Genomic DNA, 27120 nt, shown 5'->3' on the forward strand with positions numbered 1-27120 from the left:
TTTATGTCAAACTATACGTAGACTAATCACCTTTAAAACCTCAGGGTAAACCTTCGGTTGAGCAAGAAACGGCTCAAGCTTTTAGTGTACCCGAATCCGCTCTAGATCCAGCACCCATCTCTTCGAGTCATGTGAATGGAGAAGCAGATGATGTAATAGTGCAAATCGCTCCTGGTAAAATTCGTGGAGTGAAAGAAGTGCTTCCAAATGGGACGGACTACTTCCGTTTTAGTGGCATACCTTACGCCGAACCACCAGTTGGTGATTTAAGGTTCAAGCCTCCAGTGCCGGTGCAAACATTTGATCACGATGTGTTGGATTGTCAAAAGGAAGGCAGCAACTGCTACAGTTACATGTATTATCCACCAGAGAACGAAGAGTTTGCATCGGAAGATTGCTTGTTTCTGAATGTATACACACCAAAGCTGCCGGAAGGTCAGGATGTTGCAACATTGCCGGTTATGCTATGGATTCATGGCGGAGGCTTTAATCTTGAGAGTGGAGATGCTGCTATTTATGGTCCTGAATTTTTGCTGCAAGAAGAAGTTGTTGTCGTGACGTGCAACTACAGATTGGGAACATTTGGATTTTTATGCCTGCCGTCTGTTGGAATCTATGGTAATATGGGATTGAAGGATCAACGACTGGTGTTGAAGTGGGTTAACGAGAATATCAGTCGTTTCGGAGGTGACCCAAGCAATGTAACACTGTTTGGAGAAAGTGCCGGAGGAGCCTCGGTGCATTTGAATTATCTAGCGGACAGCTCGAGACAATACTTCCACAAGGCAATCTGCATGTCTGGCGTTTCTTATAATCCTTGGGTGTTGCAAACCAATCCTGAAGCAAAGGCTCGTAAGCTGGCTGAGCTTTTGGGTGCCAAGTCTACGAGTGATAATGATGTTTATCGTAAGTCTTGGGATTACTCAGTTAGATAATGATGCAATAATATTCCTATTTTAGAGATACTAATGGAAGCTAACGCTAAGGATCTTCTTCTTCATTCACCGGATGTTCCCAGCGAGAACGAAAAACGCACAAATAAGTTTTTCGCATTTACGCCGGTAGTCGAATCTGAGTATTCGGAAGAACCATTTTTGAAGGAAAACTTCATCAGTTTGATGATGAAGCCCAACATGACTAAAATTCCGATGATGACCGGAGTTACTAGCAATGAAGGTCTACTTGTATCTGGCCAATTATTGAGAGATATTGAGCTCTACGCAGCAGATTCAACAATGATAGTGCCTCAGGAGTTGCCACTGGATGAAGATCGGCTGAAAGAAGCAGCTGATGAAATAAAACGATTCTTCTTTGGTGATGATGGCATTACTGAGGATCGTTTGTCAACGTTGGTTGATATCATGTCCGATAACATGTTTGTAATGGCAGCCTATGTCGCAAGTGAACTTCACGCACGATATCAAAATGAGTAAGTTCGATTGATCAACTAGATCTTCCAACTCAAATAGCTATCAATAATCATAAATCAGAAAGTACGAAATGTTCTGTGTTAGGTTATATTACCCATGTATGAGATAGGACATTATCAAAGCTGAGGTTCCGGTTACTCTACCTTGTATAGAAATAATTTCAGACGAAATATTCAAATATTTGCGAGCCAAAAGCTCCCACCTTAGAAGCTCATTTCTGTTAGTATTTTCAATAGATATATATGAAAATTAACAATGCCAAACTGCCTTGGACGTCGTTTTAATGGTTTGGTGCATCGAAAAGATGGTTTGACCTTTCTGATTATGATTTTTATGGGCTGTCCGGTATTTGACTCAAAGTATCCGGAGCATTAAACAAAACTGAGGATGCGTCCGGATTAAGAATAACGAAGAGTCCACACTTTTCTATTAATTTAAAATTATTCAAGGTGCGTTTTCTTCTCCCTTTATTCAAATGTTAAGTATTCTCAAGGCTTTATAACGCTGAGGTATAATTCGGAATGATTCATTTTACATGTTTTTTTGTCGAGTTATACTTTACTGAGTCTTAAGTGTCCATAACATGAATCAAAACAGTAGCCTTCTATGCAGCTTCGCTAAATGAATTTGAAAGTTTTTTTAAAAACGTAATCAAAGGGCGAGATAAACAGATTTTGAAGGAATGTGCAAAACTTGCTCCAGAAAGTCACTTTTAGTGCAGCTAACTCTTGATAACTTGATATTCAAGTGCCAATTTGAATACTATTATGATCACTCAGGTGAGCTTGCACTCTTAATTTAAATGATTTTTTTTCTTTGAAAACAGTGCCAGTGGTATATAACATGACTCCACAGTTATGGATCAAATAGTGTTGAGTCCGACCCATAAAATTCAATAAAACAACATAGAAAACATAAAATGTTCATGTAAGAGCACAAAATGAATCGTTTCAAATGGGAACTTCGGTTAGTTAACTATTTGAGTGTAATATTTACTTAGGATTGCATAAAAATTAAAAAAAACTATCAGTTTCTGAAAATCCTGTTATGGATCAATTTTTATATTATGGATCAAATTGTGACATATTGCGGATGATTGTGCAAAATCAAGAGATTTTCAACTCAATGCATTTGTATTGCTCTAGGATGGAAAAAAATCAGCTCTAACGACAAACAACACGATATTTGAACGGTCCAAGAGGGCCATCGCTCTTGCAGCAACATGATTTCAACACCTCACCACGCGCGCTAATCATAGATATCATATTAGACTGGCCCTTAAACAAAAAAGTTGTAAAATTCGACGGGGCACCCCCTAGATATGTGCCTTAGGGTAAGAAAAAAGCTCTCTCAAAATTTCAACTCATTTGGTTGCTCCCCCAGCTGGCGCATTCAATTCAAAGTTTGTATGGAATATTCGTCTCAAATATATTGAAAATTGACCCTATGTCACTATTTCGTCTCATACACTAGTTAATCGCGTTCAATTGAGCCCAGAATGACAAATTCACTAGTTGATACGCTAATGAACATAGTTGCCGAAGGTTGTATCTGGATTTAAGCTCATTTTCATTAAGCTTTCAGTTGTTGAAAGTAAGGCTTAGATCAGCACTCCCGTACAATCACACATGTGCATGCACCTTGTGCCGCAGCTCGCCCAGCGTCATAGGTGGCTATGATGCGCTTAGTGGCTACCACCCAGCTATGAGGAAGCGGCAAAAAAAGGAACCGAAGAAGAAAGAAAAGCAACGGTCACCTCGCGAGAGGTTCAGGGGCGATGCTCTTGTCATTGAGGCAAGCGATAAGACAAGCTACGCGGCGATTCTCAGGAGAGTGAGGGAGGACCCAGAGCTTAAGGAGCTGGGTGAAAACGTGGTGAGAACCAGGCGCACCCAGAAAGGTGACATGCTCTTTGAGCTTAAAAAAGATCCGTCGATCAAGAGTTCGGCCTGCCGAGAGCTCATCGCGAAGTCGCTGGGCAACGAGGCAAGCGTGAGAGCCTTATCCCAGGAGGCAGTGATCGAATGTAGAGAACTGGACGAGATCACAACAGAAGACGACGTGAGAGGTGCACTGCTATCTCAATGCAACCTGGAAGAAGCACCACAGTCCATCCGGCTGAGGAGAGCTTACGGAGGTATGCAAATAGCGACGATCCGATTACCAGTCGCAGCAGCCAAAAAACTCGTCGAGGCTGGTAAGATCAAGGTGGGATGGTCGGTTTGCCCGCTGAAACTGATCCCTCGGAAGACAAATCCGGTGGAGAGATGCTTCAAATGCATGGATTTCGGCCACCGGGCAATAAACTGCAAAGGCCCGGACAGGTCCGAACACTGCAGGAAATGTGGTGAAAAAGGTCACGTTGGCAGGGACTGCCTGAAGTCACCTAGGTGCATGCTGTGTAAGGTGGAGGAAGGTAACGCCCATACGACGGGTGGCTTCAAGTGCCCCAAATATCAGAAGGCGAAGGCAGGGCAGTAATGATGATGGAGATAACGCAGGTGAACCTCAATCATTGCGACGCCGCACAACAACTGTTGTGGCAGTCGACAACAGAAACAAAGTGCGACATTGCGATCATTGCAGAACCGTATCGGGTTCCTCCCGATAACGGCAATTGGGTAGCAGACAGAGCAGAGACGACGGCGATTCAAGTAATGGGCCGATTCCCTATCCAAGAAGTTGTCGAACGCTCATACGAGGGCTTCGTGATCGTTAAAATTAACGGAATCTTCGTGTGTAGCTGTTACGCCCCCCCGAGATGGACACTGGAGCAGTACACCCAGATGTTGGATGTGCTAACCGACAAGCTGATCGGTCGAACGCCGGTAATAATAGCAGGAGACTTCAATGCTTGGGCCGTGGAGTGGGGTAGCAGACTGACCAACGCGAGAGGATACAGTTTGCTGGAAGCTCTAGCGAAGCTCGACGTAAGGCTGTGCAACGACGGTCTCGCTAGCACATTTCGCAAAGACGGTAGGGAGTCCATCATCGACGTGACCTTCTGCAGCCCGTCACTAGTCACCAATATGAACTGGAGAGTTAGCGAAGAATACACCCACAGTGACCATCAAGCGATCCACTACTGCGTTGGCCAGAGAAGTTGTGCAGTATGGCAGAGGAGGAATGGAGAACGAAGGTGGAAGACGAAGCATTTCGATAAGGATCTTTTCGTCGAAGCACTCCGAGCAGTAAGCGACGCTCCAAACATGGATGCAGGAGAGCTGACAGAAGCGTTGGCGAGAGCGTGTGACGCGACTATGCCGAGAAAACTGGAGCCAAGGAATCAACGGCGTCCTGCATACTGGTGGAACGACAGACTCAGCACCCTTCGCGCAGCCTGCTTAAGAGCCAGAAGACGCGTGCAGAGAGCTAGATCCGAAGCCAGCATGGAAGAGCGTAAAGTGACCTACCGACTGGCCAGAGCCGCGTTCAAACGGGAAATATCGACGAGTAAAATGAACTGCTACAAGGAGTTGTGCCGGGAAGCTGACGCAAATCCCTGGGGCAACGCCTATCGAGTAGTGATGGCGAAGATCAAGGGCCCAGTTACCCCAGCTGAAATGTGTCCCGACAAACTGAAGGCGATAGTGAACGGTCTCTTTCCTACGCATGCTCCAACAGCGTGGCCGCCCACACCGTACGCTGACGTAGATGAGGAAAATGCCGGTATACAAGTGTCTAACGCCGAGCTGATAACGGTTGCGAAAGGATTGAAGCTGAACAAAGCTCCCGGACCAGATGGTATCCCTAATGTTGCGCTAAGGGCAGCAATCTTGGCGTTCCCAGACATATTCAGGACAGCGTTGCAGAAGTGTCTAGCGGAAGGCTGCTTCCCAGACAGATGGAAGGTGCAGAAGCTGGTGTTACTGCCAAAACCGGGAAAACCGCCAGGAGATCCTGCTTCATATAGACCAATATGCTTGCTGGATACTCTTGGCAAACTTTTGGAGAAGGTCATCCTCGGCAGGCTGACGATCTACACGGAAGGCGAGAACGGATTGTCGAAAAGGCAGTTCGGATTCCGTAAAAAGACTTCGACGGTGGATGCTGTTCGGGCAGTCATCGCGTGCGCGGAGAAAGCGGCCAAGCAGAAGAGGAGAGGCAATCGATACTGCGCAGTGGTAACAATAGACGTCAAGAACGCGTTCAACAGTGCCAGTTGGGAGGCTATTGCCGCAGCCCTACACAGAATGCGGGTTCCCGGATATCTGTGTAAAGTTCTGCAAAGTTACTTCCAGAACCGGGTACTGGTCTACGACACGAACCAGGGACGGATGTCAATTGAAGTCACGGCGGGAGTTCCACAAGGATCCATACTTGGTCCAACATTGTGGAACATGATGTACGATGGAGTGCTAACCTTGTCACTGCCGAATGGAGTCGAGATCGTCGGGTTCGCAGACGACGTCGTTCTTGCGATAACTGGTGAGACTGCGGAGGAGGTGGAGATGCTGACGGCGGAATCGCTAGACACCATCGAATCGTGGATGACTGGAGTCAAGCTGCAGTTGGCTCATCATAAAACGGAGGTGGTGCTGGTCAGCAACTGCAAGGCGGTACAGCAGTTGGAAATCAACGTCGGAGGGCACGCAATCCCATCGAAGCGCTCTCTAAAGCATCTCGGAGTAATGGTCGACGACAGGCTAAACTTCAACAGCCACGTAGACTATGCCTGCGAAAAGGCAGCGAAAGCTGCTAACACCGTAGCCAGGATCATGCCCAACATTGGAGGACCAAGAAGCAGCACGAGGCGTCTTCTAGCGACCGTATCATCGTCTATACTGAGGTATGGAGTCCCGGCTTGGGCTGCAGCGTTGGGAACCAAACGTAATCGAGATAAGCTGGCAGGTACGTTCCGGCTCATGGCTATACGGGTTGCGAGTGCCTACCGCACTATATCATCGGAGGCAGTGTGCGTTATCGCCGGAATGATCCCCATCTGCATCACTCTGGCTGAAGACATCGCATGTTACCAGCAAAGGGACACACGGAATGTGAGGAATACCATTAGGTTGGACACAATGGCCAGGTGGCAGCAGGAGTGGGATAACTCGGAGAAAGGAAGGTGGACCCACAGGCTCATTCCTAACGTGTCGGTGTGGACGACCAGAAAACATGGAGAAGTTAACTTCTTCCTGACCCAGTTTCTGTCAGGCCATGGATGCTTCCGGAAATATCTGCACAGATTCGGACACGCAGAATCGCCACATTGTCCGGCCTGTCCAAATATCGAGGAGACACCGGAGCACGTTATATTTGACTGCCCTCGATTCAGGGATATACGAAGCGAGATGATGTCAGAAACCGCAAGCGTTCTAAATCCGGACAACATCGTGCAGAACATGTGCCAGCATGAAAGCACCTGGAATGCGGTGAACAGGGGAATAACGGCGATTATGTCGTTGCTGCAAAGGAGATGGCGTGAAGACCAGAGAGCTCCGGGTCGCGATCGGAGTAGGCTAGATCCTCCGTCGGGGACTAGACCGAGTAGAGCGGGCGTAGCGTAGTATCGGTTAATAGTCGTCGGGGCGCCTGCAAACCGGAAGCCATCCTCCAACCGGAATTGCAGAACCGACCCTGGCACTTGGCCGACCAACGTCGAGTCGGAGTAGGCTGAGTCCACCGCCGGGGTCCAGCTGAGTAATTCGCGAAATAGCACCGGCAAATGGTCGTCGGGCGCCTGTGAACCGGAAGTTTCCCTCCACCGGAATCGCAGGGCCGACCTCGGCATCTGCCCGGCCAGCTTCGGAGTAGGCTAAGTCCACCGCCGGGGACTAGTTGAGTAGATCGCGTTGTTGCACCGGCAAATGATCGTCGGGGCGCCTGTGAACCGGAAGCTTCCCTCCACCGGAATCGCAGGACCGACCTCGGCATCTGCCCGGATAGCATCGGTTCGGGAGATCTTCCGCCGCCGGGGAAATCTTCGTCGGAGTAGGATAGATCCACCGCCGGGGACTACTCTGAGTAGTACGTAGCGTATCACCGGCTTGAGTCGTCGGAGCGCCAGCGAACCGGAAGCCATCCTCCAACCGGAATCGCTGGACCGACTTCGGCACTCCACCGGCCTGTATCGAATCATGAAGAAGCGCGTAGCCGGAGTAGGCTAGCTCCACCGTCGGGGACTAAGCCGAGTAGCATCGATCGTCACAAACCAGTTTTGGGTCGTCTGGGCGCCAGTGAACCGGAAGTCATCCTCCAACCGGAATCGCTGGACCGACCTCGGCATCCAACTGGTCAACAAGGAGAGCTCGAACAGCAGCAGCGGAGAACAAGTCGTCGTAGAGCAACGAAGTGCACATGAGCGTCCAGTAGAAGATCAACAGAGCTCTGACGCGAGGCCAGCCCAAGCGAAGTATGCGTCGTCGCACAGAAAGCTGTCCAAAGTCCTGGCGAGATGTTCAACCGCCAATTGGGCAAAACGCTCCAACAGCGAACTAGCAGAACAGTTAGAGGCTGAGATTGAAGAAGTGCATGAGCACAGCCCTCCCCCGATGAAGTTGCCTGATGTAGTTCCGGGGGAGATCGAGGCACAGGAGCAGTAGGGAAAGTTTTTTAGTGGTTAAGCACGCCTAACGTGAGTCCCACACCGTGCCAACACACAACAGGCCAGGCTTTTGAAGCTTTTTTGAACCCTACTATAAAAAAAAAAAAAAAAAAAAAAAAAAAAAAAAAAAACCCAGCTATGTTGAAGGAATACTAAGCAATATTGCAAATCTACTTCAGATAGTTAAAACACCAACTTTATCAATTTTAATCATCATACAACCTTCTACAATATTGTTTGCTATAGTATCAAGTAGTGTTTTTGACATTCTGGGTTCAATTGAACGCGAACAACAATTTTCCTGACTCAAACAGGAGATGATGTGCTGTTTCCGGTATGTTGGAGCTGAAAATCCCATATTAACTTTAATTCAATTGCGCCAGCTCGTGGAACGACCAAATGAGCTGAATCTTTCAGAAAGTCTTCCTCTAACCCTAAAGAATAATCCTGGCGGGTGCCCCGTGGAATTATACAACTTTATATTTCTCCCATACTAAGGTGGGCCAGTCTAATATCATATATATATATATATATATATATATATATATATATATATATATATATATATATATATATCCGATCAACTGTTTGTCGTAGGACACAAGGTTTGTCGGATATTGTAACAAGTTGCGATTAATGCGAATCAATTTAAAATTCACAGATAATCTCCCTCACATTCCATGCACGATTGACTTTAGGATCAAAAATGGTACCGTGGTGAATCAAAATCCGGACGGTACCAATATCCGGACACTCTGATAATTATCATTAATTAACCATACAAATCATATAATATTTTACATAATTTTATACACAACTTCTTTTTTCAAGACTATTAATCATTTTAGTTTCATTCATAATCTAGTTAGCATTGGCTGATAATTGATAAAAATAAAAACAAAATTGGGGCCCAGATAGCCGTAGCGGTAAACGCGCAGCTATTCAGCAAGACCAAGCTGAGGGTCGTGGGTTCGAATCCCACCGGTCGAGGATCTTTTCGGGTTGGAAATTTTCTCGACTTCCCAGGGCATAGAGTATCTTCGTACCTGCCACACGATATACACATGCAAAAATGGTCAATTGGCATAGAAAGCTCTCAGTTAATAACTGTGGAAGTGCTCATAAGAACACTAAGCTGAGAAGCAGGCTCTGTCCCAGTGGGGACGTAACGCCAGAAAGAAGAAGAAAAACAAAATTGATGCTTCAGTTTGGCGTATTTTTTTTTGCAGTGCGGGTCATTTTAGAAAGAGTCTCGACGAACGCACCACAATGTTAAGTTAACAGTTGTATGTCAAAATTACATTATTCTAGAAGTGTTTTAGTGAAAATAGTGTACGAAACATATATTTAGATATTGTGAAGCACTACACTAGTGACCAAACGTTAAAATAAGCTTTAAAATGTGAAAGAAGAGACTGTCCGGAATGAAAGACAAGTGGCTACAAATCCGGACATCGTTCAAAAGTGCTATGTTTGGATTGGAAAGAAAATTTAACAGGAAAGTAGAAAATACAATCATTAAAAAGTTACAAGTGATAACAAGTGCTAACAAAATCAGTTTGACTCAATTTTTGATACTGAATAAACACCAAGTACCCAATCGTATGAGTCCTAAGCCAGTAGAGGTGATTGAACCACATATTTTCTAAAATTTTATGTTTATTAGGTTCGTAGATCAAACGCCTGAATCAAAAATTTAATCAAATGATCACAATGTAGTAAAATAGTTGAGTACAATACAATTTTCTGAATATCTTTCCAATAATTCATGTTACGATACAGGTGTCCGGATTTCGATTCATTTGTGTCCGGATTTAAAACCATGGTATGCGTTAGCTGTCCGGATTTAAGGACAAGACATGATTGATTGTTTAAATGTTTTTTATTACATTTTCATAACTTTTAACATAAAATACATCGTTTATACCAAGATTAGGTGTAAAGCTTGTTGTGGAAACATCACACTTCAATTTAATTCGAAAAATATTTGCTTAAATGGAGTTCGAACATTTGTCTCTACTTAAGCGTCCGGGTATTGATTCATCACGGTATGCTAGAAGTCATTTCGCAGAGTGAAAGCGTGAAAATCTTCCAAAATTTATGAATTCGTTTTGCGAACAATTGATCGTTAGCACACATGCCAAGCGATTCATTTTTCGCGGAGCGAAGTTTGTTATGATGGCTTGACGACTAAGGGTTTATCGTTGTTGCTATGATCGCATGATAAAGAACAACCACGATGCATCATTTGTTTTATCATGATCACTAGATTTCCATCCTTGGTATTGCTTGATTTAGCGAAAGTTAACCATGCGTCACATAGGGTTTCGTTCTTTTTTTTTTAAATTTCTTTATTAGTATCGTTAAAAACATTACATTCATTTCTTATATCTAGGTGTTCTGTGTTATTAGACAACACTATCATCCTAATTTGGTAAAACAAATTTAAGATTGAATTAACATTTTGTTAACAACATATTACATTTCATTTGCCGTAGCAGTTCAGATTTTTTACAGGTGAGTTGATTTCACCTGCTTATAAGAGAAAAAAAAACGCTTTGAATAGGGTTTCGTTCTAATTCGTCGTAAGCGCTATTATTCGTCGTATTAAACTTAAAATTTTGCGCTACGGCCAACTTACCTGCAACATAGATTCATTTTCCATGCGTTATTTTGTGAAAGCTGGTATGGTGCGTACACTTGTGCATCAAAAATGCAATTAAACTATTGTATTCCGATAAATAACTTCAGTTCAATTATCCACATTGCACTTTTTCACCGAAATCGCATGGACGAACACGATTTGAGAGTAATGCTTAGCGATCGACACCAGTCACACCACTTTATGATACAACTTGTAACTTGTATACTTGTATCATACAAGTTTCTTCCCGTCCCCTGTGTGACTTACTTCACCGGGCACTTATTTTCACTATGGAAAACCTTCGTACTTCTTTACTGAAGGATTTCATTCCAATCACACGCCGAGAAAGTTCTATAATTCACGAAATTTTATGAAATTTCTTCAACGACCGCTCAAAATTGAGAAGGTAAACAAAGTTCAATCCGTCGTACCGAGAAAACAAAGCTTGTGCGCGATGCCCAACGTAAAAAAAACAGGTCCTTTGATTGTGTTGTTTTCGCTGCATTGTGGGCAAATGTCATAATTGTTCGGTCAAAAGGATATGTGTTTATATGTTTGAGCTAAATTTTGATGGCAAACAATGAATTCTAAAGGAAATTTATATATTTCATCATGCTGAAGGAATGGAGGGAAATGCCCGTAGATCTATATATTCTGGTAAAACATTTTATAATATCGTTGATATGTTTTCAACCACACACTATATCACACTGAGCCGTAAGTTGTGAGACGAATCTGGAAACTGATTGCGACAGAAGTGAAAACGATACGACGAATTGAGAATACGGCAAGACGCAATTTCATTGCATTACTTCCAAAAAGACGATCAAGGTTTATCAAAATCTTATTACACAATGCGTAAGCCGTTTTGGGAAAGCATTGATTGGCATCTGTTTGTATCAGCATCATTCACTGCTATACTGGGAAAATTGCAGGTTCTCACTGATCAAAACTTAATACGATGTATACTAGCACATCACCCTCATGTTTTCATTTATTTAGTTAATATCTAAACAGATAACACTCAATGAACAATTTCACGCCACAATACTCGGTTCGTGGCCGCATCCCTCCATCCTTGGTTCTGCCCCACGCTCACCAAATCGATACGCACTTGATCCACCCACCTAGCTCGCTGCGCTGCACGCCTTCTTGTACCAACCGGATCCGAAGCGAACACCATTTTTGCAGGGTTGCTGTCCGGCATTCGTGCAACATGCCCTGCCCATCGTATAGTTCCAACTTTGGCCACTTTCTGGATACACCCGATTCTGTTTTTGCACGGGGGATGCGTACCGTGCAAAAAAAGTTTTCAGTTCAAAATTTCAAAAACCGTGCAAAAAAAGTAACATCATTTCTCGACGATTCATGCAAAAATAAGGTTTTGACGAAAAAAAAATGTATGCAAACTTTTTTTGCACGGCCGTGTAAAAAAAAATCCGTGCAAAAACAGAATCGGGTGTACTGGGTTCACCGTAGAGTTTGGTGAGCTCGTGGTTCATCTCATCAGCCGCCACACACCGTTTTCCTGCACACCGCCAAAGATCGTTCTAAGCACCCGACGTTCGAAGACTCCAAGTGCTTGCAGGTCCTCCTCGAGCATCGTCCACGTTTCATGCCCATAGAGGACTACCGGCCTTTTGAGTGTTTTGTACATGATACATTTGGTGCGGGCGTGAATCTGTTTTGACCGCAGCTTCTTCTGGAGGCCATAGTAGGCCTGACTTCCACTGATGATGCGCCTCGGTATTTCACGGCTAACGTTATTAATAATTGTCAACCATCAACAAGGATCCAAGGTAGACGAACTCGTCGACCACCTCGAACGTATCTCCGTCTATCGTAACACTCCACCAGTTAGCATGTTTTGGACGCATTCACCACCAGTCCAACTTTTGCTGCCTCGCGTTTCAGGCGGGTATACAGGTCTGCCACCTTTTCAAATGTTCGGCCGACGATGTCCATATCATCCGCGAAGCAAACAAATTGACTGGATCTTGTAAAAATCGTACCCGGCTGTTGAGCCCGGCTCTCCGCATAACACCTTCTAGCGCAATATTGAACAACAGGCACGAAAGTCCATCACCTTGTCGTAGTCCCCGGCGGGATCCAAACGAACTGGAATGTTCGTCTGAAACCTTTACACAATTTTGCACACCCTCCATCGTCGCTCTTATCAGTCTCGTGAGCTTCCCGGGAAAGCTGTTCTCGTCCATGATTTTCTCTAGCACTACGCGGTCGATACTATCGTATGCCGCCTTGAAATCGATGAAAAGGTGATGCGTTGGTACCTGGTATTCACGACATTTTTGGAGGATTTGCCGTACAGTAAAGATCTGGTCCGTTGTCGATCGGTCGTCAACAAAGCCGGCTTGATAACTTCCCACGAACTCGTTTACTACAGGTGACAGACGACGGAAGATGATCTGGGATAATACGTTGTAGGCCACATTTAGAATGGTGATCGCTCGAAACTTCTCATAATCTAACTTGTCGCATTTCTTGTAGAAGGGGCATATTACCCCTTCCTTCCACTCCTCCGGTAGCTGTGCTGTTTCTCAGATTGTACCTATCAGCCGGTGCAGACAAATGGCCAGCCTCTCCGGGCCTATCTCTTTTAGTTCAGCTCCGATATCATTCTTACCAGCAGCTTTGTTGTTCTTGAACTGGTGAATGGCATCCTTAACCTCCCTCAAAGTGGGGGCTGGTTGGTAAACATCCTCCGCAGTACTGACCAAGGCATTTCCTGCGTTGTCTCGACCTTCATTGCCTGTGCTTTCAGCGCCATTCAGGTGCTCGTCGAAGTGCTGCTTCCACCTATCGATCACCTCACGCTCGTCCGTCAAAATGCTCCCATCCTTATCCCTGCACATTTCGGCTCGCGGCACGAAGCCGTTGCGGGATGCGTTGAGCTTCTGATAGAACTTGCGTGTTTCTTGAGACCGGCACAGCTGTTCCATCTACTCGCACTCCGTCACCTCCAGGCGGCGTTTTTTCTCCCGAAAGAGGCGGGTCTGCTGTTGCCGTTTCTGTCTATAACGTTCCACGTTCTGTCGGGTCCTTTGCTGCAGCATGACCGCCTGCGCTGCATTCTTCTCCTCCAGAATCTGCCTACATTCCTCGTCAAACCAATCGTTTCGTCCACTCCGTCCCACGTACCCGACGTTGCACAGTATTTCGATCGGCTGAAATAGTGAACTTAACGCCTCTACCGGCAGCTTCATTTTTTACCGCAAAATTAAAATTCAAATCGTTATAACTTTTTTGTTTTTCAATATTTTTTCACCATTTTTTCACAAGCTTTCAAAAAACTATTGTAGTGTTAGGATCTGTGTCGATATTGATCGTTGGTCATTTTGTTTTGAAGATATTCCAAAATTCCTTGGGGGACCGACCCGTAACTAGAACCCCCCGTTAATTTCTCAGGCTACAGAATTTTAATCGTATTCGGATATTCACTCTTCGGAACAATACATTAATGAGAGTATGTTGTGAAAAAATGAAGCAATTTGGTACAGCCGTCTTTAAATAATGACCATTTAGGTTTCTGGAACCACGCTGGCCAAATAAAGATCTTAAAAACTTCAAAAAACATCATATCGTAATTTTCAGATATCTCCAAGAATACTGAACCGATTTGTATGATTTTTTCAGAGAAGCTCCTTATTACCTGGCATTATATAGACCACATTTTATGTTTTTGATAAATTGATCAAAAACAAAATGGCCGCCGAAGACATTTTATATGGAAAAAGTCGGTCCCCCAAGGAACATCGGAATATCTTTCAAACCAGATGACCAATAATTAATATCGACACGGATTTCTAAACTAGAAGAGTTTTTTGAGAACTTGTGAAAAAATGGTGCAAAAATATTGAAAATTAAAAAAGTTATAACGATTTGAATATTTATTTTGCGGTAAAAAATGAAGCTGCCGGTAGAGGGGTTAATTCTGTAGCACCTTTTAGGTGAAGATGAATCGAAGCCAAACTTCAAATTTTCAAGAGCACGGATCTGGAGAACCGAACACCCGTTTAAGCTGAAAACTTAATCGATTGGTCCCTACCAATCGATTAAGTTTTCAGCCTGAACGGATGTTTGGTTCACCAGATTCGTGCTCTTGAGAATTTGATGTTTGGCTTCGATTGATCTTCACCTTAAATGTGATTTTTTCGGAATGGTGCCTTCGGACGAAAATTTTCTATAAATATAGCGCATATAATGACGGTTAAATGTTAGTTCGCAACTTTGCCACGGGCGGCGCTGCGAAATTATTATTTTTGAAATGACGATCTTTAAATATGATGTCTTCGGCAAAGTTGTAGATAATTCAAATACAAACAGCTTTGCCAAAGAGACCTAGTGTGTATTCAGCCGCATTTCCAAAATACGGGAGTATTTTATGAACGCCTCCCTAAAACTAGTTTTTTCGTATATTTTGAAAATGTGAAGTTTCCGGTAGCAACAATGTTCTACAAAATTGTGTAAACAGTCAAAATGAATCATCCTCTAGAAGACACTAGGTTTCTAAAAATCAAGGAAAAGCAGTTGTAACCATTTAAGTGCACAAATCAGTCATTTTTTGGGGTCCGTGTATTTATTCGAGTGGCAGGTGGTGGCAGATCAAGCCTAGTAGGACTCATAATACATCATTAGTACCGTAAACCGGGGGCAAATTGATCACTGGGACGATTTTGATCAGGTCGGTACAAAAACACAATTCCTCCCAAGGATGCTAAAGGTTTCATTGGCACCACATACATTCCATGTTTTCTAGTTTATAGATGTCTACTGATGATTTTCAACCATAACATTTTTAGTAGGGTGAGTTTTGTATAGACATATTCACACTTTTTGATAGTGTAAGCAACACAGTTGGAAATGTCGGTGCTAAACAATCAACTGGTGCTAAGCCCACATGTCAACTTTGGGTGTTTAAAATGTTGTGTAAGCTTAAGTTTGAACTACTGAACTCATTTTTGATATCATACAGCATAGAAAGTATAGTTTTTTGCTCATAAAACCGTTTATTCTCAAATAATGTGCTCATTTCAATGGAAATTGCCTACATTTAGGCGTTTTAGGCAGATTTTCAAAGTTTAATTTTGCAATAAAATAATGAAATACTCGACTTGTAAGAATTTTGACATCATTTTTAGATTCAAGAGACACAAATTTAGTAGAGAGGGATTTGTTTTTGTTTAAACTTGCTTTTTTGTATGGTGATCAAATTCGCCCCAAAGTGACATTTTATTTTTTTGATATTAAAACTATTTTTATGATATGTTGAATATTATTTCATAAATATTCGATTACGTAAACTGATAAAGATCAATGGAGTACTGATTTTGTCGAAATTTATTTGACAATATTTGAATTCCGAAGGACAACACAACAAAAAGTTGTAAAATAGTGATCAATTTGCCCCCGGATTACGTAAATGTAAATGTCGCTAGTGTCATTAGTATCCACGAGTATCCCTTTTACTTAAAGGAAGTTTAAAAAAAAAGATTCTTATTACCCTGTTGTACTCAGTTATATGATGGGTAGAGGGCTATGTGGCTCCATACTTCTTCTTCTTCTTCTTCTTCTTCTTCTTGACACATTCTTCATCATTACGCACAACCAATAGGTTCCAAATACATTTTTGTAGAAAGTTCTCAATCTCGAGAAATGACGCTTTACGAAATGACTCGCATTACAACTTTTTTTTTACTTGAGATTTTTGCGTTTTTTCGTACATCCCAAGTAACCAAATAGCACTTCAATTCGCTCTGCGTGCTAGCATTATACAGCTGACACGCTTAATTGGTCGAATAATAGCACTATAAGACCATAAAGATGATTAACCCTCAAAGCCCCGGGATAGACCTTTTATTTTCAATCGACTGGTGCTCAAAAATAAATAAGTTTAACGAAATGTGGTTTTCACTATGATCGATGGGATGAGTTAGACTTCCTGCGAGTGGGGTTTTCAAACCGGAAGTTCAGGTCTAGACATGTTTTTCAACCAGAAATAAGTGTTCCCTAGTCACATATTTTACAAATTTAACAACGAAACAAATATCAAACGATAGGTTTTAGCTATTTTTAAACATTATGTATCGGACCAAGGCAAGAATGCATCATTTGATTTATTTTCTTGTATGGGACGAAAACCGGAACCGGGTTCCGGAAGTACTTTACGGGTTGGTGCCGCGGTCAAGAAACACATGTAAATTTGTCCCAAAGCGACAATGCGGCTACTTGAACGTCATGAATTCATCTCAGAAAACCAATGCACGACATCAACTCTCAATATTGTCAATTTTACCATGTGGCCAAGGCTGGGTTGTAGGGTCACTTCCGGTGAACCGGAGGACATACATGAATGAAGTCAAAACTAGGCATGCGACTGCTCGAACGTCATGAAATAGTCTAAGCGTTACTGTAAGAATATGATTCTTGCCTATATGGACACTTCGGCCAGATTTCCAAACATTGACCGGATTCTGAGGTCACTTCCGGCAAATCTAGAGACAAACATAAATTACAGGTAAAACTAGACATGCGACCGCTCAAACTTCATGAAAGAACCTCAGCATTGCTGTAAGACCATGCTTTTTGCCTGTATGGACACTTTTTCCAGATGACCAGACAATGGCCGGTTTCTGGAGTCACTTCCGGTGATTCAGGGAACAAATAGAAAAAAAAGTAAAACTAGAAATGCGACTACTCAAACTTCATAATACAACCTCAGCGTTGCTGTATGAACATGCTTTTTACATGTACTGATACTTCGCCCATAGAACCAGACAATATCCAGATTTTAATTCACTTCCGGTGAATCAAGAGAACATGTTTCTTGCATGTATCAAAACTTCAGCCAAATGTCCGGATTTTAAGATCCGTTCTGCTGAATCAGGAAACAAATATGAAAAAAAGAAATTAGGTCTCTTTTATCAAAAAATGTGTACAACATTCTTATAGCTTGTGTAGTTGATTGTATTTGACAATTGCAAACAGCAAAGCAGAGTTTGGGCGATTTTATGAAGTTTGAATAGCCGCGCTCCTCTTTTTATACTTTATTCATGTGTGTCTTCTGGTTCACCGAAAGTGGCCTCAAAATCCGGTCATTGTCTGGTCGTCTGGCCGAAGTGTCTCTACAGGCAAGGGTCATGTTTTTACAGCAATGCTGAGATTATTTCATAAAGTTTGAGCAATCACAAGCCTAGTTTAGAGCTTCATCCATGTTTGTTTCCTGATTCACCGGAAGTGACCTCAAAATCCGCTCATATTCTGATTATCTGGCCGAAGTATCGATTGATGCAAGAAGTATGTTCTTACCACAACGTTGAGGTTATTTCATGAAGTTTCAGTGGTTGCATTTCTAGTTTTAGCTATTATTCATGTATGTTCCCTGAATCACCGGAAGTGACCTCAGAAACCATTGTCTGTTCATCGGGCCGAAGTATACAAGTATAAAATACAAACAAAAGCACGTTCTTATAGCAACGCTGAAGTTATTTCTTGAAATTTGAGCGGTCACATGCCTAGTTTTGCCAATTATGTTTGTTTCTGATTCACCGGAAGTGACCTCAAATTCCGGACATTGTCTGATCATCTGGCCGAAGTGTCCATACAGGCAAGAAGCATGTTCTTACAGCTACGCTGGGGTTCTTTTATGAAGTCTGAACGGTCACATGTCTAGTTTTACCTGTTATTTATGTTTGTCTACAGATTCACCGGAAGTGACCTCAGCATCCGGACAACGTTTGATAATCTGGTCTAAGTGCCCATATAGGAAAGAAGCATGTTCTTACAGCAACGCTGAGACTATTTCATGAAGTTTGAGCAGTCGCATGCCTAGTTTTGAGCTTCATCTATATTTGTCTCCTGGTTCACCGGAAGTGACCCTACATTCCAGCCTTGGTCATATGGTACAATTGACAATATTGAGAGTTGATGTCTTGCATTGGCTTACTGAGATGATTTCATGACATTCAAGTAGCCGCATATGTTGCTTCAGGTCAAATTTACATGTGTTCCTTAGCCTCGGCTCCTACTCATATAGTACTTCCGGAACCAGGTTCCGGTTTTCGTCTCATGCAAGAAAATAAATCAAATAGTGTATTCTTGCCTTGGTCCGTTATATAATGTCTAAAACTAGCTAAAACTTATCGTTAAACCTTGGTTTCGTTGCCAAAGTTATAAAATATGTGACTAGGGAACACTTATTTCCGGTTGAAAAACATGTCCAGACTTGAACTTCCGGTTTGAAAATACCACTCGCAGAAAGTCTAACTCATCCCATCGATCGTAGTGAAAACCGCATTTCGTTAAACTTATTTGCTCCTGAGCACCAGTCAATTGAAAATGAAAGGTCTGTCCCGGGGCTTTGAGGGTTAAGCAGGCTAGTGTTTACTTGAGATAGACACTATGACACGTGCAAGCACGATGCGGTGAGTAGCAAATTAAGTGATGTATCAAATTCAAATCCAAAAATCACGCAAGAGCCTCAATATCGGATCAATATGTAAATGAGTGTTGCGACCATATAAATTGCGTTAACATTTAAACACTGATTTGATTCACACAATAGTGATTTAATGATTCTCAACAATAGTGATTCTTTTCTCAACAGAATATTTCACGTAATTTGAATAGCTTGCACTTGCTATAGTGTCTATGTACGAAAAATAGCTCAAACTGCAAGCGAAAAATAGTTGTATGGCGAGTCATTTTGTAAAGACTCTTGAGAACTTTCTTCATAAAAGTATTTGGATCCTATTGAGTGTGTGTATAAACATGAAGAATGTGTCAAGAAGAAGAAAAAGAAGAAGTTTGGAGCCACATAGCCCTCTACCCATCATATAACTAAGTACAACAGGGTTCTTCTTCTTCTTTCTGGCGTTACGTCCCTACTGGGACAGAGCCTGCTTCTCAGCTTAGTGTTCTTATGAGCACTTCCACAGTTATTAACTGAGAGCTTACTATGCCAATGACCATTTTTGCATGTGTATATCGTGTGGCAGGTACGAAGATACTCTATGCCCTGGGAAGTCGAGGAAATTTCCAACCCGAAAAGATCCTCGACCGGTGGGATTCGAACCCACGACCCTCAGCTTGGTCTTGCTGAATAGCTGCGCGTTTACCGCTACGGCTATCTGGGCCCCATAAGTACAACAGGGTTATAAGAGTCATTGATGAAACTTCCTCTAAGTAAAAGGTATACTTGTGGATACAAATAACACTATCGACATTTACAACTAGTAATTAAGTAACTAGGTTTCATCTGCCACACGAATAAATACACGGACCCCAAAAGTGACTGATTTTTGCACTTAAATGGTTATAACTGCTTTTCCTTGATCTTTAGAAACCTAGTGTCTTCTAGAGAATGATTCATTTTGACTGTTTACACAATTTTGTAGAACATTGTTGCTTTCGGAAACTTCGCATTTTCAAAATATAGCTTAGCTTAGCTTAGCTTAGCTTAGACTGACTACACATATCAATGGTTGCTATTCCGTGATTGACCGAAGTCACTGAAAATGCATAAAGAATCAACTAGAAGTTCGGCTGGGATTGGCCATAATCTTCTTCAGTGTGCATAATTCAGTGCCTCTATTTATACAGGGTCAATAACGGCGCCGGCCACGTCCTTGCAGTCAGGTGGGATTGGGGGAAGGAATGTTAGTGTGTAACCTTTGCTATTTGGAGACCGTGTTTGCCTCTGCATCTCCGCAAAGGTTACTGGGAGGGATGTTTGTTAATGGGGAGGATCGTTGGGTCACAGGATTCACTTTGATAAGCGATTAGACCATGATAAGCGATTATTTGTGAGATATAAACATACTTAGGGCCAATTTCTTCACCTTCGCTTGAGCCGTAAACCACGTTTACCCATACGATTAAACCAGGTTTAAGGCCTAAGCGGTGGTGAAGAAACCGCTTATTAGAAATATAAAATTTTTTCGATTGACATGAAAAATTTTCAAGTATGAGAAAATAATGCCGTTACTTGAAGTGACGAACCATTCAAAGTTTGTTGAACAAATAGCTAAAAGCAACATTCCTACAGGATATTTTACTCAAATTGAAAAAAAAAAATATCGATTGGCTAGACCATCACATAATATTCTTATGCCGACACTTACAGTGGCGAACCATCCAAAGTTTTTTGAATAAAATGAACGTTTTGCAAGTCTACACTTCTAGCACAGACCAAACCATTCAAAGCATTTTTTTATGTATAAAAATGAAGGTAAGTGATTTAATACAAAAAATATAAAACAATAAAGTTATAAATAAGAGTTTATGCCGACACTTACAGTGACGAACCATTCATAGTTTGTTGAAAAATCATATTTATGTAACGATCAAATGTGCGGTCATACATATTTTATAGACTTGAAAAAAAGCATGAAACGAGCTCACCGCTTGATTGAGCAGCCACAATCCACTTTCAGCTTCACTCGTGTGCTCGGCCATATAAAAGCACTCAGAAAAAAAACGCGTCACCTGAGAGGAAAAAAAAACTGACGACTTCTCGGACTTTCTCGACGCACTGCCCGGCAGAAAAGAACGCGTCACCCGAGAGGGAAAAATAATGACGATTTCTCGGGCTTTCTCGACGCACTGCCCGGCAGAAAAGAACGCGTCACCCGAGAGGGAAGAAACTGACGACTTCTCGGACTTTCTCGACGCACTGCCCGGCAGAAAAGAACGCGTCACCCGAGAGGGAAAAAAACTGACGACTTCTCGGACTTTCTCGACGCACTGCCCGGCAGAAAAGAACGCGTCACCCGAGAGGGAAAAAACTGACGACTTCTCGGGCTTTCTCGACGCACTCTTCGCATTTTCAAAATATATGAGAAAAACTAGTTTTAGGGGTTCGTTCATAAAATACTCCCGTATTTTGCAAATGCGGCTGTATACACACTAGGTGTCTTTGGCAAAGTTGTTTGTATTTGAATTATCTACAACTTTGCCGAAGACATCATATTTAAAGATCGTCATTTCAAAAAAAAAAAAAAAAATAGTTTCGCAGCGCCGCCCGTGGCAAAGTTGCGAACTAACGTTTACCGTCAATATATGCGCTACATTTTTAGAAAATTTTCGTCCGAAGACACCATTCCGAAAAAATCACATTTAAAGGTGCTACAGAATTAAGGTCACGATTTCGAGCGATCGAAATACTGTGCGTTGCTCTCAGCTGCATTGTTGATGGCTGCCTTCACTGTTCTCCAGCAGTCATCAAGAGGGGCTTCATCCAGCTCACCCTCTTTCGGTAATGCAGCCTCGAGGTGCTGCGCGTATGCCGCTGCGATATCCGGTTGCTTGAGCCGCTTCAGGTCATACCGGGACGGCCGTCGGTACCGTACTTTGTTAACAATGGAGAGTTTTCGGCGCAGTTTAACCATCACCAGATAGTGCTAAGAGTCGATGTTAGCGCCACGATAGGTCCTGACGTCGATAATGTTGGAGAAGTGCCGTCCATCAATCAGAACGTGGTCGATTTGTGATTCTGTCTGCTGTGGTGATCTCCAGGTGTATCGGTTTGGAAGGCTGTGCTGGAAATAGGTGCTACGGATGGCCATATTCTTGGAGGCAGCGAAATCAATTAGTCGTAAGCCGTTTTCGTTCGTCAGCCGCTGGGCGCTGAACTTTCCAATAGTCGGTCTGAACTCCTCCTCCAGGCCGACCTGAGCGTTTAAATCTCCTATGATTATTTTGACGTCATGGCTTGGGCAGCTGTCGTACTCGCGTTCGAGCTGCGCGTAAAAAGCGCCTTTATCATCATCGGTGCTTCCGGATTGAGGGCTGTGCACGTTTATTATACTGAAGTTGAAGAACCGGTCTTTGAGCCTCAACTTGCACATTCTCTCATTGATCGGCCACCACCCGATCACGCGCCTCTGCATATCACCCATCACTATAAAAGCTGTTCCCAGCTCGTGTGTGTTGCCGCAGCTCTGGTAGATGGTATGATTACCTCTAAACGTTCGCACCATTGATCCCTTCCAACACACTTTCTGCAACGCTACGATGCCGAATCCACGGTCCTTCAGCACGTCGGCGAGTATGCGTGTGCTCCCGATGAAGTTGAGAGATTTACAGTTCCACGTACCGAGCTTCCAATCGCTAGTCCCTTTACGTCGCTGTGGTCTTCGCCGTTTAGTTTAGCTTAGAGTTCTTCTTTGCAAACCCTTCTTTCCTTGTCAGCATACGACCAAAAATCCCACCGGGGTTGGTTACCCGATCTTCCCTAAAGTTGCTCGTACCCCGGCCAGTAGCGCGAGGAGATAAGGATAGGAGCTGCTGGCAGGAGGCTAAGGACCACTCAAAGGGGTCTATTTTATTCTTGCAGGTACGCGAGGTACCAATGGTACGCCATGCCCAGTATTTACCGTGCCAAATAACAAAAATTATTGTTAAATCTTTATAAGAATATCGTGCTCAGAAGAGACACCAGATCATTGATTAACAAAGAAGCACAGCTTCTTTATGAGTATTGGAATTAGCTTTTTTTATTAGTATCGCAATAGGTCGGCGTTAAGTCAGAGGGGACCAAGTACAAATTTTGGGAAAATTGGATTATTCTCTCATTAGATGCGAAATTACCTTACCTCCGTTTCACTTTGACCAGATTTGATGAATGCTGTAAACTGCGAGAGATATGTGGCAAATTTACTTTGGATGATCAATAAAAATCGATAAAGTGTGCAGTCAGAGTGGACCAAGTGCTTATTACCATAACAGCTAAAATGATCAACGCGCTAAGGAATGCTAGGAAATGAAAAACATTTCAAGAGATTTGTCAGATTTTTCGACATCGATGATTCTTTTACTTATCCATCAATAGAAATTTATGAATATTACTTAATTCAATGCATTTGATTTTGATTTTTGACTATTTACCATATTTGGATGGGTGGTCAGAAATTGCAACAATTTCTGTGCAGACAGAGCGGACCAAGTGTTGAAAAGCAATAAACTGATTGATTATTGCATTTTTTGAGTCAATTCCAGAGTCCAATAGAAGCTTATGGTAGTTCTGTGGTGTATGTATGGAGTGTGCTAGAACATGCTTATTGGACCAGTATATTTTGGTCGGTACTCAAGATTTTCACTTGGTCCACTCTGACTGAACACATATTTGAATATTTCTGGTCGTCAATGCCCTGACCCTGCAAAACCTTAATTTTCAAGCTATCGTAATTCCACTGATCTTGGTATTGACCAATGGAATATAGAAGAATTTACAATACTGGTGTCGAAGGGTCTTGATAATCTGCTTTTCTAAGAGATATGTACCCAGTTTGACCATGCAAGCATTGAATGATTGTTATTTTCCTAGAAATTGTTCAGTCAGAGTGAACCAACTCACCGAACGTTGGTCTTTAGTACAGTCAGAGTGGACCAAGTACACATATTCCATCAAAAAATCGTTCTATCAGAAGTTTGAATTACGATTTTTCATGATTATCACTTCACATTATATTGTTTGGAAGTAATACAAAGAGGTGTAGAAATATTGAACCTAACTTCAAACGAGTTCAAAAATTACAAAGCGTTAAACTTTAAACCCATTTTTCTCAAAATATGAAAAATGTGACTTGGTCCACTCTGACTTAACGCCGACCAATTAGCCCACCCTGCTGTATGTTTTCGCCTATACTTATCGATATCAGTGAGGTACGGTACCTTGAAAGCGTTGGTAATTTTATCTTTTGATTATGATAATGCAACCCTTATCTTCGTAATTGTTTAACCAACACAATTTAGATTTGGGCAGGTATCATTTAGTACATTGGGATTCGGCAGTCCAAAACTAAGAGCCACATTATTATTTCTTCTCCTCCCGTGTAAAGATGGTGATTAGAAAACTGTACGTTCCGCCTGCAGTGCACAAACATGTTGCTCAACCTGTTGAAGTGGTAGTATTTTTTCTATCAACTTTATGCCAAATTTTACGTACACTAATCAACCTTAAAATCTCAGGTGAAACCTTCTGTTGAGCAAGAAACGGCTGCGGCTTTTAGTGTACCCCAATCCGCTCAAGATCCAGAACCCATCTCTTTGAGTCATGTGAATGGAGAAGCAGATGATGTAATAGTGCAAATCGCTCCTGGTAAAATTCGTGGTGTAAAACAAGTGCTTCCAAATGGAAAGAACTACTTCCGTTTTAGTGGCATACCTTACGCCGAACCACCAGTCGGTGACTTAAGGTTCAAACCACCAGTGCCGGTGCAAAAATTTGATCGCGATGTGTTGGATTGTCAAAAGGAAGGCAGCAACTGCTACAGTTACATGTATTATCCACCAGAGAACGAAGAGTTTGCATCGGAAGATTGCTTGTTTCTGAATGTATACACACCAAAGCTGCTGAAAGATCAGGATGTTGCGACATTGCCGGTTATGCTATGGATTCATGGTGGAGGGTTTAATCTTGGCAGTGGAGATGCTGCTGTTTATGGTCCTGAATTTTTGCTGCAGGAAGAAGTTGTTGTCGTGACGTGCAACTACAGATTGGGAACATTTGGATTTTTATGCCTGCCGTCTGTTGGAATCTATGGTAATATGGGATTGAAGGATCAACGACTGGTGTTGAAGTGGGTTAACGAGAATATCAGTCGTTTCGGAGGTGACCCAAGCAATGTAACACTGTTTGGAGAAAGTGCCGGAGGAGCCTCGGTGCATTTGAATTATCTAGCGGACAGCTCGAGACAATACTTCCACAAGGCAATCTGTATGTCTGGCGTTTCTTATAATCCTTGGGTTTTGCAAAGCAATCCTGAAGCAAAGGCTCGTAAACTGGCTGAGCTTATGGGTGCCAAGTCTACGAGTGATAATGATGTTTATCGTAAGTCTTGGGATTACTCAGTTTGATAATGATGCAATAATATTCATATTTTAGAGACACTAATGGAAGCTAACGCTAAGGATCTTCTTCTTCATTCGCCGGATGTTCTCAGCGAGAACGAAAAACGTACAAATAAGTATTTCGCATTCACGCCAGTAGTTGAATCTGAGTGTTCGGAAGAATCATTTTTGATGGAAAATTGCATCAGTTCGATGATGAAGCCCAACATGACTAAAATTCCGATGATGACCGGAGTTACTAGCAATGAAGGTCTTCTTGTAGCTGCCCAATTATCGAGAGATATTGAGCTCTACGGAGCAGATTCAAAAATGATAGTGCCACAAGAGTTGCCACTGGATGAAAATCGTCTAAAAGAAGCCGCTGATGAAGTTAGACGATTCTTCTTTGGTGATAATGGCATCACTGTGGATCGTTTGTCAACATTGGTCGATATCATGTCCGATAACATGTTCGTAATGGCAGCCTATGTCGCAAGTGAACTTCACGCACGTTATCAAAATGAGTAAGTTTGATTGATCGACAAGATTTTTCAGGGATTTGAGTTGGTAGCTATTAATCATCAGAAAGTACGAAGATAATCTCAAACTAGAAGTATTTTGAACTTATGGCATGTGATTCGATATCTTGTTTTAAGGGCATAACTGATCATCTCTTTGTAATTAGCAAATGAAAGCCTTGATAATCCAAAGTTTAAAATCAAGACTTTCAGGTGCATTTGAAAGCTATTTGATAAATTATGATATGAAAAAGATTTAGGACATAATCAATGTAGGTTGAAGCTAGTTTGAAGTTTTTATGTAGCCTTCTAAGCAGCTTCATTTGTAAGTCATGTTCTTCTTTTCTTCTTGGCATTACATCCTCACTGGGACAGAGCCTGCTTCTCAGCTTATGTGTTCCTATGAGCACTTCCACAGTTATTAACTGAGAGCTTTCTTTGCCAAAATTACCATTTTCGCGTTCGTATATCGTGTGGCAGGTACGATTATACTCTATGCCCAGGGAAGTCAAGGAAATTTCCATTACGAAAAGATCCTGGACCGACCGGAAATCAAACCCAGACACGTTCAGCATGGCTTTACTTTGTAGCCGCGGACTCTAACCACTCGGCTGAGGAAGCCATGTTATCTATGTTGAAACTAATTTGTTTATTTGACTAATTTTTAAAGTAATTTGTAAACCAAGCCGTTAGCAGAGACGAACTTTTAATCGTTCGGCTTAAGTCCACACGAGCATATGGTTTTAGGGACAACATGCTCATGACGTTTATTCGAATAATCTGCTGCCATTGCTTTTTAGGTTACAATATAATATGTGCAAATTTACCAATTGTTATGGCTATGGCAACACAGGTAGCCACATCGCGGTGGCGCTGGTTTGGCTTATTTCTAACGGAACGGACAGTGGTGAATAAGACAGCAGATAAGTGGTTACATATCTAAAATCACATATCTAAAATGGCGCAATACGCTCTATGGTGGGCATAGTGATTTCAATGTATTTTGGGTTGAGTCTTTACAAAACATCAGCTTTTTTTGTGTACTAGCAGGAATGTCTGTTCTCTATGATATCAGTGTTATTCACGGAATGTTTTTAATTAGACCATGTTAAGAGGAAAATAACCATCATCGTT

The 27120-nt window shown here is 42.4% G+C and overlaps 1 protein-coding gene across 5 annotated transcripts in view; it reads left to right on the forward strand.

Annotated features, from left to right (window-relative positions):
• Positions 1-27120, forward strand: part of LOC5578160 (esterase B1) — a 28093-nt gene that overhangs the window by 175 nt on the left and 798 nt on the right. For 2 of the 5 annotated variants that reach the window (XM_021843197.1, XM_021843201.1), the window contains exons 2-3: positions 45-906; positions 961-1429. In XM_021843197.1, the coding sequence (XP_021698889.1) occupies positions 45-906; positions 961-1429 (1331 nt within the window). Of the gene's footprint in view, positions 1-44; positions 907-960; positions 1430-24389; positions 24544-24607; positions 25470-25523; positions 25993-27120 lie in introns of those variants that run through there. The other 3 variants (XM_021843199.1, XM_021843202.1, XM_021843198.1) reach the window with 3 other exon arrangements.

This window comes from Aedes aegypti, chromosome 2 (genome assembly GCF_002204515.2).
Source record: "Aedes aegypti strain LVP_AGWG chromosome 2, AaegL5.0 Primary Assembly, whole genome shotgun sequence".
In the NCBI taxonomy this organism is placed as follows: Eukaryota; Metazoa; Arthropoda; class Insecta; order Diptera; family Culicidae; genus Aedes; species Aedes aegypti.